The sequence below is a fragment of the Corvus hawaiiensis genome, chromosome 24, assembly GCF_020740725.1.
Source record: "Corvus hawaiiensis isolate bCorHaw1 chromosome 24, bCorHaw1.pri.cur, whole genome shotgun sequence".
NCBI classification, from domain to species: Eukaryota; Metazoa; Chordata; class Aves; order Passeriformes; family Corvidae; genus Corvus; species Corvus hawaiiensis.
In genome coordinates, this window is record NC_063236.1 from 825093 (window position 1) to 840748 (window position 15656).

Here is a 15656-nt window from a genome sequence, read left to right on the forward strand (position 1 = left end):
GAGCTGGGAATGTTGGGAATGTCGGGATCAGCCCTGGATGGACGGATGGATGGAGGGATGGACAGACGGATGGCTGGAACCACATCCCAGGGAACGCTGAGTAATTTTTGTGGGAGCAGCTCTGGGATGGATGGATGGACGGATGGATGGATGGATGGACAGATGGAGGGATGGATGGACGGATGGATGGACGGATGGAGGGATGGACAGACGGATGGACAGACGGATGGATGGACGGACGGATGGCTGGAACCACATCCCAGGGAACGCTGAGTTATTTTTGTGGGAGCAGCTCTGGGATCCCTCGGAGCTGACTCAGGTTCCTGCCTCTCTCCTGGGCCAAACTCAGAAAAGCCCCTGGAGCTGCAAACCACACCCAGAGCCACCACCCGCGGATGTCCCCAAGGCCTGGGTGTCCCCAGCCCCTCAGACCATCCAGCGTGGGGGGTGTCTGGCAGGAGCCCCTCAGCTGTCCCGGAGGGAAGGACCCCGCTCTCCCAGAGCTCCCCCGATCCCGGAGCTGCCCCACCCCCTCCCAGCCCCGCAGCACATCTGGGACACCCCCGGAGCCTTCAAAGCCGTGTCTGGGGAGAGACGAAAGGCCCGGCTCAACTCCTGGCCGGAGATGAAAGGAAAACTCTCCCTCGGCGGCTGGAACGAGTTCCCGGTGCTTCGGAGCGGGGCTGCCGGGGCCCATTCCCTGCGCTGCCTTTCCAGAGGGATTCCGGGGCAGATTCCCGGGGTGGCCGTGGCCCGAGTGGGCTCCGGGCTCCCCACGGGGCTCCCGCGATGCTCCGTGGGTTGGGGGGGATGAGGGGCAAAGGGACGGGGAGGGAAAACTCCTTGAGGACGAGCCCGGGGCTGGGGAGCGGCTGCCGGGCGGATGCGAGCGACAGATTTTCCTCATTTCATCCCAGGAAATTCTATTCCGATTAAAAGGCGTTTGATCTCCACGGAGCAGGCGGGGGGGGGCGGGGTGGGGTTGAGTTTCTCTCCGATTGTTGGGCTTTATGGGGCTCATGGATCAGCTCAAAGCTCCCAGGATTTGGGGGCTGCAAAATGTGGAGTTGAATTTTGGGGTTTATGAAAAGGTGGAGGAGGAAGGGACGGAGCCACGAACACCCCGGGGTCCCCCCTCTCCCGGTTTTCCAAAAGGTTGATCCCTCTCCATCAGGGAAGGGGAACCCTCCAGCTCCACATCTTCTCCATCGTTAGGAATAAAAGGGTTTTTTCCAGGCTGGAGAAGGGAAACGTCCTGGTGTCGTGGGAGTTTGGGGTCCTCAGGGGGATCCCGGGGGTCTCATGGGATTTGGGGTTTCCTGAGGGCTGGAGGGGATGGATTTGGTTGGGGTTTATTGGCCTAAAAAAGGGGTAAAAGCCACTTAAAAGTGAGGCAGAGCCACCACAAGGGAAAGGCGGGAGGAGGGGGCTGCTATTTCCCTCTGGTCGTTATTCCAGCCCATTCCCGGCTTTCCAGCTCTTTTCCCCCATCCTTCTCTCCCGTTCCCGGTTGAGGAGGAAGAGGAGCATTGACCCTTCCATGGGAAGTGGCTCCAGCCCAGCTCCAGGCTGCAAAGGAGCAGAGGGACCCCCCGATGACCCCTCAGCCGAGCTGTGCCTTGGCCCCCTCAGGCTCTCCACAAACCCCATCCCGAAGGCTCTTCCCAGATATCCTAGCCCAGGGATTTTCAGCCTCCTCGTTAAGCACCGGGCCCATATTGAACCGTTTTATTCCCTTGGTTGCTCTCCAAGCTGAGAATTGTCCTAAAAATAACCATTCCCAGTTCTGTGTGTGATGTTCGCCCCCCTCTCCCAGCCCTGGCTCCGTCCCAGCTCCCCCAGCTCCGGTGAGTTCATCCCGACACCAAAACTGCTCTTTTAGGGACCTTTAATCCCGCTGCCACTTCCTACCCAACCCCCTGGCTGGAGCACGGATTCCCTCGGGAACGGCGGCAGGACTGGGCTCGTGTCCGTGTGTCCGGCGCCCTCCCAGCTGGCCACAGCCCCTGGGAGCCAGGAGACTCCTCTGGGATTCCTGACTCCAGCCCCAAGCTCTTCCTCAGGGACTCTTCCTCACCGTCTCCCTTGTCCCATCCTCTCTCTCCCTTCCAGACCCTCGGGATGCCGTGAGTGAGGTGGAATTTGGGGGATTTTCTGCTTTTTCCCAGCCAGGGAACAAAGGGCAAATCCAGGCTGAGCCAGCGCTGTGTCCAGGCGGATCCAGGGAGCAGGGACACCATGGTGGCATCGCCGTGTCCTGGAAGGCTTGGGGCACACTCCCTGTCCCTGGCTGTGCCTGGCACATTCCCGCTTCCAGCCCCTGTTCCCAGGGAACGGCGCAGACTTCCAGAGGAAAGATGGGACCCGCTGTGGCTCCATCAGGATTCCCCTGGGAACAGGGACCCGTGACCCTCCTGCAGGTCCCTCCAGGCCCGTCCCCAAGCTCAGCCTGTCCCCAAGGCCAGCAGCACCCCTGGGTCCCTCTGGAAGCCCCAGGACCCCTCTGCTGCAGCTCCCGGAGCTGAGGGACACCCCCAGAGCCACGCTGGGGACACCCAGCCGGGATTTGTGTCCCTGCACACGAGGACGGTGTCCCCAGCACCTCCCTCCCCCAGAGCCTCCTGGAGGGTCCCCCCAGCCCCACGAGGCTCATCCGGAGCCTTTGAGGCGCCGCTTCCGCCCTCGCCACATCTTGAGAGCAGATTGGGAAAATGCAAAAAATCTGTTGTTTTCCTTCGGGTGCCTTTGAATCCCTCCCCGGGCAGCAAAAGGGGGATCGGGGCCACCGCCGGACCCTCGGGAGGTGACGAGACCCCCCAGTGGGTCCCAGTGAGGTGCTGGTGACAGTGGGAGCCACGAGGGCTCTCCACGAGCCCAAATACCCCCTAAAATCCAGCAGAGGCTCCTCAGTTCCTGAAGATTCCTCACACTGCCCAGCGCCAGGGAGTAAGGAACGCTGCAAATGGAAAACTGGGCAATTCCATGAAAAATGGGGCTGGGAAAGGCTGGTGCAGCTGGAGAACGGGGCAGGGTGGCTGGGACTTTGTGGGGCCTGTGGGGAGAGAAGGGGTCAGGGCGAGGGGACAGATTTGAGACTCCTGGGAAGTCTTTGGAGCCACTAGAACTTCTGTCCCCTCCTGTCCCAGTGCCAGGGAACGGGCAGGGAATTCCAGCCGGGAATTCCTTCCCTCGGAGCGAGACCTCACCCCAGGGCTGGGTCACTGTGGGGACTCGGGTCCCCCCTGCAGGGCCACGCTGAGCTCCTCGGTGGCCCCCGGGCACAGGGATGTCCCTGTTTTGGAGACGTCCCCGTTTTTGGGGTGTCCCAGGTGGTTTTGGGGTCTCGCTCGCGCCCTGGCCCCGGCCCGGGCTGTGCCACTGCTGCCCTCTGGCGGCTCCTGCGGGTCCTGCACCCGAGGGGTCCCGGGGTCCCCGCTGCGTCCCCTCCCCTGGATCCCATCTCACGGTCAGTGATGGGATTGGGATGGGGCTGGGAATGGGAACTCACTCAGGGCTGACCCCAAAGCCCCCCTGAAGCGCCCCTGCCCCTCGCCCGTTTCCAGGGAAAAGGGATGGAAACACCACCGCTTCCCCAAAAATTCCTTTGGGCCGAAATCCCCGAATCCCAAGGGATTTGTGAGGGGGGAAAGCCACCTCAGAACCGCCTGTGGATGAGGAAGTGAGCAGCTGAACGCTCCCCATCACCCCAAAAAGCCAAAGGTGCCATTCCCACCCGTCCTTCCCAGCTCCCGCCGCGTCCCGGGATCCCAGGGAATTCCAGTGCAGCCAGGCTGGTGAGGGAGCGCTGTATTTGTGGTGGCACAGGGTGACAGCGAGGGTGGCACCGACCCCGGCACCCCCGAGGAGCGAACCAGGAGGAATCCATGTAAAAATAGAGGGAATATTTACACACAGGATCCTTTAAAAAGCCGGGATGTGGAGTGGAAACTCCAGGGCTAGAACACGGCCCAGGGGCTGGGTTTAGGGACTCCAGCAGGTCACAGCCTCAGCCCAAAGGTGCTCCTCGATCCATGGGGTCACCTGAGGAGCCCCTGTCCCCTCCCCTCTCCTCCTGCTTCCACAAAAACTTTTCCCTATTTTTCCCCAGGAACCCTCTCCCTGAGGCTCGGGCAGGCCAGGCCTTGGCCCTGCACCCCTTTCCCCCAACCACCCCTCTCCCCACACACCCGCTGCTGCAACTTCAAGCGTTAAATACGGCATTTATGGTTAAACATGGGATCCCATTCCTTTTTCAAACGACCCCGGAGAGCAGCCGGGAGCAGCATTCCCAGCCCTGCGAGCTTTGGGATGAGCTGCGCTCCTCCCCCAGACCTCGGGGGAGCCCAAACCCCAAAACCACGGAGAGGCAGGGCCCGGCTGGGAGCTCCCGGCAGGAGCACAGAGGTGACAAAGGAGCAGGGCGGTGACACAGGCGGGGACTGCCACCCCTGGGAGCTGCCCTGGGGTGGCACGGAGAGCTCCGAGCTCCGGGCACCAAGTCCTTCCCTTCCCTCCCCCCCCGGAACGAGCAGCGATGGGTGAGGAAAAGCCAGCAGGAAAAAGCCCCTGTGCGGACAGACAGACAAGACAGACAGACGGACGGACACCCCCGCAGCGCCGGGACCGGGGCTCCCGCTCCGTGTCTGCCTCTCCTCCCTGCTCCGCGCCTCTCCCAGGAGCTCAGAAGTCGCTGAGGATGCTGATGTCGGCGAACTCGGCACGGGTACCGGTGCGAGTAGAGGCTCAGCAGCAGCGCCCACTTGAGAGCCATGAAGCTCCACACGCACGACAGGTAGTAGCTCTTGGGGTCAGTCAGGGCTGGCAAAAAAAAAACCCAAAAAAACAGGGATTCGGTGAAAATTCCAGCCCCCGGGAGCTCTGCACAGCCCCCGTGGGCAGCACGGCGCTGTATTCCCTGGAATTCCACTGGCATGGGATGATTTCCTCAGCTCTGCCACCCCCCCTAAACTCGGTTCAGGGATGGGATTTGCGGGAATTCTTGGATTTGGCTCAAGGAAACCACCCCAAGCTGCAGCTCGGTTCGCACCCCTCTCTCCCTCCTCTTCCAAAACTTCACATCGCAGGGAAAAAAGAGGGAAAAAACCAATTCCTCCTTCTAGAGATGCTTTTCTTGCTTGGTGGGATCAATATTTAACTTCCATAAATATTCACTGATCCCTTGTGCAGGTGGGACCAGCCCCCCTCGGGGAACGCCAGGAACAGCCTCTTTTGGGAAAAATCTGCCCATTTCCTCTTTGTTTATCCTAAAGCTGCCTCTTCCTTTGAAGCCAGGGCGGGCTGGCTCTGCTTTTTGAGGGCACCTCAGCGGTGCCACATCCCCTGTCAACGTTTGGGGTTGTTTTGTCACCAAATTTGAGGGACGCTTCCAGAACCAGGTGGGGAAAACAATCCCAGCTTGAGCTGCCTGGGGGAAGGTCACCAAAAATGGAGAGGATTGGTTTGAGGAACGCACAAAGCAGCATTTTCCTGGTAAATTCCAGTCATTCCGTGTCCCAGCCCTAAAATCATTCCCTCGTGCAGGGGTTCTACCTTGCCCCAGATTAGGACTTTCCCTAAAAAACCCCAATTTTCTCCCCAAACAGTTTTTCCTCCCGTCTCCAAGAAAGGAGGGGAAGGCAAATATTTGGTTTTCCTTTCATATCTGTATTTTTAAGGATTTCACACATGGATTTTCATCCCTTTGCACCAGGAAAACTCCACGGGGAGTTTCTTTAGGCTGAGCCAAGGGGTGTTTTTGGGGTTGTGACCCCACACAGCTTCTCCATCCCCCCCCCCCGGACAACCCCGTGGGGCTTCTCAACAAACAACAAACACAGAAAACCTCCAAGAAAACAACCCCCAAACGTTCTCCCTTTGGTCTGGGGCCAAGGAGATCGCGGGAGGGATTTGGAGCCGTTCCTTAGGGAACGTTCAGGGGTTTGGAGCAGGGAATGCTGAGTCAGCGCCGAGGCCTCGGGCTTGGAGCTGCTCCAGGAGGGATGGACTCGACCTTAAGTCATGGAAAGGAGGAAATTCCCAGGTTTTTTGGGGACTTTGTCATGGAAATGAGGCAATTCCAGGTTTTTTGGATGGCGGGGTGGCCTCGGGATGGCTCCTGTGGCAGCAATATCCCAGCAGGGCAGGGAAATTCGGTGACATCCCTGCAGCCCGGCCCCACACGAGGAGGTGGCAGGAGCACCCCCAGCCCTGCTCTGTCCCCTGAATCCCCTCCCAGTATTCCCAGTCCCTCCCAGTACTCACACTGGTGCTGGGTGATGGCCAGGGCCAGGAAGGCGCAGAAGCCCAGCCCGGAGAGGGCGGAGAAGAGGATCCCGACGCAGAGGAAGAACCTCAGCCCTTTTAACCAGGTCCTCCAGTAATCCTGCAGGTACATCACATGCGTGATTAGGGCCCAGAGCGCCAGCACACCTGTCCAGGTGACAGCAGGGACATCAGAACGGCACCCATGGACAGGTAAAACACAGCCCAACCCCCCCAGAGCACCTGGGAGCTCCAGGGAACACCTGGCAACAGCAGGACACCTGTCCAGGTGACAGCAGGGACATCAGAACGGCCCCTCAGCCCCTCCTGCCCAACCCATCCCTGTGGCTGCCAGGACCTGCTGCCCCTCAGCCCCCTGTGGCCACATTCCCTGCTCAGGACAGGCCAGATTCCCACCCTGGGACCCCCACCAGACGCTCCATGACCAATCCCCCCGTGCTGGCAGGAGGGATTTGGGAGCAGGGCAGATGCCACGGCCACAACTGCAGAGTCATCGCTCCCCAAACGCTGTCCCAGGGTCTGGTGACAGAGCTGAGCCCTCAGCTTCCCCAAAATCCACCTCCCCCACTTCCTCATGCCCCGGGCTCCAGCGCTTCTAACCCACGTTTCCGACTGAAATAGGGAACTTGGGGTTTTGAGTCAGCAAAAAGCTGCTCCCTGCTGAGCCAGCCCCGATGACTCAGCAGAATGGACCCAAATGCTGAGTCAAGGTTTGGTGTTCCCGCCCCAAAATCGCCGCTGCCGCCCCGAGCTCTGGGTGGAGAGGGCAGCACCTGAGCCCCTCGAGTTCCCCTGACCCCGATCCAAGCCCCGGCCCAGCTCCCCAGGGGCAGCTCTGGGCCAAAACACCACCTCAAAACTGAGGGTTTCAAATGACTTTTCCAGGGAAATGAAATAAAAGTTGTAACTTATTGAAAGCTTGGGGTGACTGACTGCAGGAGCTGCAGGTTTGCACCTCAGGGATTCCCCCCAGATCCCCTCCTCCTTCCCTAAAGCACTTTGTCCCTAAACCCTGAGCCACGGGACAAAACCCCGGAGCAGCAGCAGAGCCTGGACAGCTCCAGTCCCACCCTGGGTTAAAACAACACCCAAACGCCTCCATAAAAACACAAAAAAATCCCTGTGGATTCACCCCACACCCGAGGGCTGCAGTGGCCCTGGAGGAGGAGCTCCTCCATCAGACACAATCCACAAGGATTTCCCACAGGGAAGCTCCCTCTGAATCCAACTCCAATTATCCCAGGGACACAAAGCCCCAGGAAAAGGAAACGACCCCAAAGAGCCCCACCTGAGGCAAGGAGAGAGGAGCTCACAGGTATCGGGACTAGATCAATTCCTGGTTAAAACACAAAACCCTCCCAGCGCCCCTGGGAGGAGCTGGAATAAATCCCAGAAGTTCAAAGCAGGCCTGGAAGCCGGGGCACAATTCCCCCCCCCCACCCCCAACCAGCAGACCCAAATATTTGGATAATATCTGGGTTGTTTGAGCTCAAGGGAAACAAACTTTCCCTCTCTGCAAACATCCAAACAAAAACTGGGACAAACACCAGGTTTTGTCAGTCGCCTGCTCCTCCCCGAGGAGATCCTTCAATCCCAGGGAAAGCAGGGATGTTTGTTGGGAACGAGCTCAGCTCCACGTGCTCACGGCAGGGCCCTGTGTCCCACACGGAGATCCCGGGGAAAAACAACAAATCTGCAGCAGAGGCCAAAAAAAAAATCCCCAAACAAACACAAAAAAACACGGAGTTATTCCGCAAGGAGCCCCCTGATTCCAGCACTCCTGCAAGGAGCATCCCGATTCCAGCTCCAAACGGGTGGTGATGGCAAAGGAAATGAGGGTAAAAATGAAAAATGACATTAAAAACTCCCCGCAAAGTCCCAGAAAATGGTGATCAATTCCAAGACATTTTTTTTCCCCGTGTGTTTACAAAGCCTTCAGTCCTTTTCCAGCTAAACAAGTCCCTTTTATCCACTCCAGCTGCAGCATCAGCTGGAATGAGCTGAAATCCCCACTCCAACAGGAGCCGGAGCTTTGCCAACTGAAATGTTGCCATTTCCATGTTTTCCAAACTTTGCCTCTCCTGGGGGACCCCAGGAGCCTCAGCTGGGTTTGGAATAGGTCAGAAACGGGGGGGTTTTCCTGCCAAAACTGCTGGGGATCCACACTGAAATATTTTAGGGAAATAGCTCTGGAACGAGAGGAACCTTTGGAATATTCTGGTGTTGCAGCTGACCCCGAGTTCAGCTTCCACTCCTTCCGTTTCTCAGGTGTTCTTAAAATTCCAAGAGTCTCCAAAGCCCCCATGACTGGGTGGAAATGGAACGAAACCCCTGGGGAAAGCCAGGGAAGGACTTTCTGGGGTCTGGGATGGAGCTACAGCCCCCGCTGGGAGTTTCTGCCTCCAACAGGGCCACGGGGCCGGGCTGGGATTTGGGATGATCCCAAAAGTCCCAGGTCTGCACCACAGAGATCCTGGGGATTGGGGAGCTGCTCTTTCCAGGCAGCAGTGGGGGATTCTTACTCCCAAAGCCAACTGGAAGGACTGGAAGGGCTGCTCAGCACCTGGAATTCCATAATTACAGGGAACTGAGGGCTCCAGTCCCAGCCTTGGTTTCCCTCCGTGGAACTTTAACATTAGACTTGGGTTTAATAAAGTTTTGACTGTAAATAACAGAGAATGAGTGAAATTTAGCGCAGGCAGCACTGGAGGGCTGATTCCCAAGCAGGAAAGGTTCTCTGGGAGATAAGGGAAGGATCAACAAACTGATTGCAGAGACAAAGCTGGAGATTCCTCGGGATCAGGAGGAATTCTTCCAGCCAGGAAGTGTGTGGATAAACATCCCCAAACACAGATCCAAAGGCACAGCGGAGGCATTAAAAATGAGATAAACATGGACCAACAGGCAGAGCTTGGCTTAATCAGGGCACCTTAACGAGGATCTGCAAATTTCGCTGTCAAAATTCCACTGTCAGAATTCCTCCCTGAACACAAAACACAGCAGAAAAACCCTTCATGTGCTCTTTCTCCTGCGTTTCTGGTTCAAGACCCCCCGGCTTTGTGCCACCCAGCAAAGCAAAGTGTGGGAATTCGCTGCTGAATCCCAGTTCCAGCTGGAATTAAAAGCTTTTTTTTGGAGGGAGAGGAAGCAGAGATGAGCCCAGTCCCGCACCTCATCCCTGGATGCTTTCTAAATTTTAACTTTTCTTTCTACTCTTCCTCCAGGAGTTCAGCCAGGGAAGCCCTGGAGCTGCAGGACTCTGTCCTGCTCCGACCCAATCATTAACCCAGAGCCACAGACACCCGAATCTCCCAGATTTCTGGGCATATTACGGTACAGTTTTACCCCTGTGATCCAAATCCCTCTTCCAGAGCGGTCTGGCACAGCTGCTTCCAGCATTTGGGGAAATCAGGAGGATTTCTTTGCTTCCCTAAAAACCTCAGTCCCAGGAAAGGGGCTCCTCGGCCCCATTTCTGTCCTGACACCCCCACAGCCCTGACACCCCCCTGGGGAAGGGGCTCCTCGGCCCCATTTCTGTCCTGACACCCCCATAACCCTGACACCCCCCTCAAACCTCCCCTCAGCCCTGGGGAAGGGGCTCCTCGGCCTCATTGCTGCCCTGACACCCCCAAAGCCCTGACACCCCTCCCAAACCCCCCTCAGCCCTGAGATCCCCCCTCAAACCTCCCCTCAGCCCTGGGGAAGGGGCTCCTCGGCCCCACCATCGCCCTGGACCCGCTCACACGCCTCACAGCCCCCTCAGCTCCGGGGAAGGGGCTCCTCACTCCCCCCTCAGCCCTCACGCCCCCCCAGCTCCCTCAGGGCTCAGGAAGGGGCTCCTCGGCCCCAACGCTGCCCCCACCCGCTCCCTCAGGCTCAGCCCCCTCACGCCGCCGGCCCCGATGACCTCCCTCACCCGGAGCCCCCTCAGCCCTCACAGCCCCGGCCCGGCGCCCCCTCGCCCCCCGGCCCCGTACCCGAGAGCCCCCCGGCCGCGGCCGTGCCGGGCTGGCGCAGCGCGGGCACGGCGCTCCAGGCGCAGAAGGCCGAGAGGCCGCTCAGGGCGCCGAAGGACGCGTAGGCGACACGGAGCGCCAGAGCCCCGCGCAGCGCCATGGCGGCCTCGGCGCGGCCCGCCCCCGGCACCGGGACACGCCCCGGGAAGGGGACAGGAACCCGCCCACGGGACAGGGACACGCCCCGGGACCGGGACACGCCCCGGGAACGGGACAGGGACCCGCCCACGGGACAGGGACACGCCCCGGGAACGGGACAGGGACCCGCCCACGGGACAGGGACACGCCCCGGGAACGGGACAGGAACCTGCCCACGGGACAGGGACACGCCCACGGGACAGGGACACGCCCCGGGAACGGGACAGGGACACGCCCACGGCACCAGGACACGCCCCGGGAAGGGGACAGGAACCCGCCCACGGGACAGGGACACGCCCCGGGACCGGGACACGCCCCGGGAACGGGACAGGGACCCGCCCACGGGACAGGGACACGCCCCGGGAACGGGACAGGGACCCGCCCACGGGACAGGGACACGCCCCGGGACCGGGACAGGGACCCGCCCACGGCACCGGGACACGCCCCGGGACAGGGACACGCCCCCGGCACCGGGACACGCCCCGGGACCGGCACCGGGACACGCCCCGGGACCGGCACCGGGACACGCCCCGGGAACGGGACAGGGACCCGCCCACGGGAACGGGACACGCCCCAGGACACGCCCCGGGACAGGGACACGCCCCGGGACAGGGACAGGGACCCGCCCTCGGCACCGGGACACGCCCCGGGAACGGGACAGGGACCCGCCCACGGCACCGGGACACCCCCCGGGAACGGCACCGGGAAAGGGACCCGCCCTCGGCACCGGGACAAGGACACGCCCTCGGCACCGGGACGCGCCCACGGCACCGGGACACGCCCCGGGAACGGGACGCGCCCCGGCACCGGGACACTCCCCCTCAGCCACCGGGACACGCCCCCGGGCACGCTCCCGGCCACCGGGACACGCACACCAGGACCGCGACACGACACCGGGACACACCCATCGATACCGGGACACGCACACCGGGACCGCGACACGCACACCGGGACCGCGACACGGAACCGGGAGACGGCACCGGGACACGCCCACCGACACCGGGACACGCCCACAGACACCGGGACACGCCCATCGATACCGGGACACGCCCACAGACACCGGGACACGCCCACCGACACCGGGACACGCCCACCGACACCGGGACACGCCCCCGGGCCCGCCCCGCCCCAGCGCGCCCCCTGGCGGACGGGCGGACTGAGGAGGGGACACGGAGGGACCGGGACACAGCGGGGGGGACACGGAGGGGACACGGAGGGGACACGGAGAGCACGGGATCCCGCGGGACACAGGGCTCAGGTGGGGGACAGGGGCGGCACCCGGGGACACCGGGACGTGGGGAGCGCGTGGCGTTGGGGACATCTCCGAGTGGCTTTCGCTTCCTCCCGGGGGAGTTTTCCTTCCCCCCGGCCCATCCTGTGGAATTGCGGTCTGGGGACACCTCATCAAAGCCCTCGAAGACTTTTTGGGGCTTTGCTGTTCCCTTTTTTCCCTTCCCCTTTTTTATTTAATCTTTTTTTAACACTTTTTCCCTTTCCAAGCCCTTGGCTGGATCTGGCTCTGCTTCATCCACAGGGACAGAAGCTTCCAGTCGGGATTGGGATGAGAATGGGGGTTTCCCACCTTATTTCTCATCGTTAATTAATTAATTGTCCTGCGAGTGACGTGGGGACAGAGGCACTCCCAGAGCCTCAGGGAACGCGCTCCCTGCTCTATCCCAGCCCACAATGGCTTTTCCTGAATTTCCCGGGTTCCGTCTCTTCCCAGAAGATCTTCCCCGGAGTGGGGAAGCTCCGCTGGGCTGTCGGACGCCTGCTCTAGATGGCAGCAGCCTCCTTCCCTTTCCCTGACACCACATTCCCTACTCTTCATCCACCTCCCAATCCCTCCTCCTCCTCATCCATCTCCCTTTCCCTGCTCTTCATCCATCCCTCCACCCCTCCTTGCTGTCCCCCCATGGAATTCAGGCCTTTGGAGGAGCTGGACGGGGCTTGGAGCACCCTGGGATGGTGGAAATGTCCCTGCCCTTGGCACGGGACGGGCTTTAAGGTCCCCTCCAACCCAAACTATTCCTTGATCCCAAGTCTCGCCCTCCCTGGTGTCCCCAAACCCGGCACAGATCCCGGCTGTGGGGTGGGGACGAGCGACAAACCCTGGGAGGACGCGGAGGATCCCTGGTTTTGGCGGACACGCCGGGACTGAGCCGCTGGGATTGAGGGACGAGGCCTCGGCTCCGCCGGATCGGGAGCAGCTCACGGGGAAAGGTTCGTGCAGCACCGCCGACCCTGGAGCCTCCTCACATTCCTGGCTGGAGACCGCAAAAAATTCCCGGGGGAGCTTCCCTGGAGCTGTTCTGCCCCTCACACCTCACGCTGAGCTCTGCCTCTATCCTGTGGCTCCTTCGGGGTCAGCGACGCTGAATCGCAGCCTGACTCATCCCGGAGCTCATCCCGGTCCTCAAAGCCTCGGTGACATCCCTAAAACCCCGGCGACATCCCCAAAACCCCAGCGACATCCCTAAAACCCCGGCGACATCCCTAAAACTCCGCGTGTCCTTGGAAGGGCCCTGCAAGGACCTGCAGGTCCTGCCTGCCCGGGGAGGGGCGTGACCGCCGTGGGTTTTTAAGCGTAAAAACCTCGAGAGCAGCAAAACAAAATCTCATTTCCTGTTGTTCCTGCAGGAATTCGGCTCCCTGGGCACGTCCCTGGAGCGGAACGAGCGGCGTCAGCAGGCTCCCGGCAGCTCCGCGGAGCCCAGACAGGTGAAATCGGCTCCTCCTCGCCTCGATTCCCCTCACGCCCAATTCCCCCGCGGGGATTTGGAGACGATTTGTGTCATCCCGGCTCTGCTGACTCTGCAAGGGCCACAGAGATGCTGTGGGATGATTTTCTTACGGGTGGAAAACGGCTCCGAGCTGAGGAGAAGCAAAGTCTGGGGGTTGGGGTTTTGGGGTTCTTTTTTTTGTTTTGTTTTGGTTTTTTGTTAGATCAAAGTTCAAATTTAGGGAAGATCAGCAGAAATTCATCCAGCAGGATTTTGGGGAGATAAAATAAGGGGAGAGGGCTGGGGTTGGCTCTGTCTGGGGGCTCGGATGGGTCCCGGGGACAGAACCCACACCGGGAGCTGTTCCTACCCTGAGCCCGAAGTGAGGGACAGGAGGGCGATGCCGATGTCACCGGCTGAGGTGACATCGCCCGGGCGGCTGAGGTGGCATCGCCCGGCGGCTGAGGTGACATCGCCTGGCGTGTCCCGGCCGGTGGCACTTCAGGGCCTGGGTCACCTCACCCCAGGGGAAGAACTCTGCCAGCTCAGGAGAATCTCACCCAAGAGGTGACTGCAGCTGGAATTCCACCAGCCCCGGGAGGGCAGGGGAGGCACCGGCGCCTGGAGCCGGCTCTGGGGCAGGAATCGGCTTTTTGATCGGTTTGTGCTGCAAATGGGGATTCCCAGCAGGAAAGGCAGTGCCAGTGTGGGATATCCCACCCCGGGACATCCCAGAACCCCAGACTGGTTTGGGCTGGAGGGACCTTAAAGCCCATCCCGTGCCACCCCAGGGACACCTTCTGCGATCCCAGGGTGCTCCAAGGCCCGTCCAGCCTGGCCTGAGACCCTTCCAGGGATGGGGCAGCCACAGCTTCCCTGGGAATTCCATTCCAGGCCCTCACCACCCTCACGGGGGTGGAATTCCATCCCAAACCCTCAGCCTGATCGGCCGTGGGTGGCCCTGCTCTGAGGGAACCCCCAGTGGATGGGATGGAAATGAGGACGGGGAGAGGAGGAACCGCTCCAGGTGGGAACAGCAACATTCCCGTTCCCCCACCCCAGCCCGGCCCACCCGCAGCTCCCGCCCTGCTGAGGGATTTTCACCTTTTGACCCAAAATTGGCTTCCCAGCCCCTCAGAGCTGCCCACCCCAGGGAGCAGCTCAGGGTAACACCTGGATTTTCCAGAGCTGTGGACCTTGGCCCTGTTCTCCAGCACCTGGTGCCCAGGTTGCCCAGAGCGGAGTCGTTTTCCTGGTTATTGCTCCTGCCCGGAGAGCCCCGGGAACAGCTGGGAAACAGCCGGATTTACCGGATGAGGGATCCTTCCTCCTCCTCCCTCCGCCCCGGAGCGGGGACAGCTCCGTGGGGGCTGGATCTGGGAACAAAAGGAGGAAAATCATCCGGGATGGAGCAGCCCTGTTTGTTTCCCGAGAGCTGGGAACAGCCTGGAGTTTTATCCTGAGAGTTTGTCCTTGAGGCCTTTTTGTTCTCCCTCTTTTAAAGAAACATTTCACCGATGGGAATAACTGGGATTTAGAACCCAGGAATGTTAAAGACCCAAATGCGAAAAGAAGAACAGGTTGAGGAAATGGGGAGGTCCCAGCTCTTCCTGGTGCAAGGAATGGCTGCAAATCCCACCTTTGGGAAAAACACTGGTTTTCCTTCTCCTCTCTCTGGGTTACTGGTGGGACTTGATGACCTTAGAGGGCCTTTCCAACCTGAACAATTCCACTTTTCCACGGTTTTCTGGATGATCAGCTCTTGCTGGACTCAGATCTGAGGTGCTTGCAGCTCCTCGGAGACGCAAATCTGGGAATTGTTTCAGGAAGAAGCCGAGTGGGCACGGAAAGACCGGGAGAACAAGACACATCACGTTCCCCAGATGATAATGAGGGAATGAAATGAAACTGCCTGCGAGACCAAAACCCTCTTTCCTTCCTTCCTTCCTTCCTTCCTTCCTTCCCCAAGAGCTGCATCCCCTCCACGGCAGCAATTCCTGCCTGAGCGATCACCCGTGGATGATCCAGAAATGGATCACACCCAGAATTGGGGAACGCGGCTCAGATAATTCCTAAAGCTCTTGTTCCAACCCAATAAAGCCCTGGGTAATAACAAGGGGTATCACATAATTTGTGTTAATTCCGGAACTGCTGCTAATTCCGGGCCAATTAGGAGATAAAACACAGCGGTGGAGCCGCTTATTAAATTACAAATCATCCCGGCTAAATCCGAGGATTATTTAACACCGAGGGTTTCGGGAAGACACTCGGAAAACTGCGCCGGAATAACGATGTCAGGGGAGCAGGAGCGTTAATCAAAGTAATGAAAACATAAATTAGGGGAGGCTGGGCCAATAAACAGGAAATAAATAGGGTTGGAGGGAGAGAAATACATAAAGCAGCAGCATTAAAGGATAAACCCACGGCGTTTGGAGCGCAGTAAATTCCCAGCCGTTTTCCCCAGGATTGGATTTTCGGGGCTGATTTGTGGCCACGT

General features: G+C 59.9%; 3 protein-coding genes across 3 annotated transcripts; 1 reads left to right on the top strand and 2 right to left on the bottom strand.

The window, feature by feature from the left end:
• Window positions 1-966: 966 nt before the first annotated feature.
• On the bottom strand, window positions 967-3886 carry LOC125337643. The gene is made up of 2 exons (XM_048327570.1): window positions 3734-3886; window positions 967-2956 (listed from the first exon to the last, which is right to left on the bottom strand). Exons 1-2 carry the CDS (start codon window positions 3884-3886, stop codon window positions 2060-2062), a joined length of 1050 nt encoding a protein of 349 aa, XP_048183527.1. The 3' UTR covers window positions 967-2059.
• On the bottom strand, window positions 3793-10426 carry SLC48A1 (solute carrier family 48 member 1). The gene is given in 4 exon segments (XM_048327611.1): window positions 3793-4722; window positions 4724-4818; window positions 6262-6429; window positions 10260-10426. Coding segments are annotated over 4 exon segments (444 nt in total). The 5' UTR covers window positions 10399-10426; the 3' UTR covers window positions 3793-4680.
• LOC125337996 (putative per-hexamer repeat protein 5) lies at window positions 10397-15275 on the top strand. The gene is made up of 5 exons (XM_048328310.1): window positions 10397-10424; window positions 10535-11694; window positions 12515-12659; window positions 13077-13157; window positions 14986-15275. The coding sequence occupies exons 1-5, from the start codon at window positions 10397-10399 to the stop codon at window positions 15063-15065; spliced, it is 1494 nt and encodes a 497-aa protein (XP_048184267.1). The 3' UTR covers window positions 15066-15275.
• Window positions 15276-15656: the final 381 nt, after the last annotated feature.

Excerpts from the sequence above, each read along its gene's own strand:
- LOC125337643 (XM_048327570.1), bottom strand. The coding sequence starts at position 3,886 with ATGGATTCCTCCTGGTTCGCTCCTCGGGGGTGCCGGGGTCGGTGCCAC. Across the intron at positions 2,957-3,733 it reads GCGGGAGCTGGGAAGGACGG|CGTTCCTTACTCCCTGGCGC; the intron begins GTGGGAATGGCA and ends TTCCATTTGCAG.
- LOC125337996 (XM_048328310.1), top strand. The coding sequence starts at position 10,397 with ATGGCGGCCTCGGCGCGGCCCGCCCCCG. Across the intron at positions 11,695-12,514 it reads CCGCGGGACACAGGGCTCAG|ATCCCGGCTGTGGGGTGGGG; the intron begins GTGGGGGACAGG and ends AACCCGGCACAG. Across the intron at positions 13,158-14,985 it reads GCTCCGCGGAGCCCAGACAG|GAAGAAGCCGAGTGGGCACG; the intron begins GTGAAATCGGCT and ends GAATTGTTTCAG.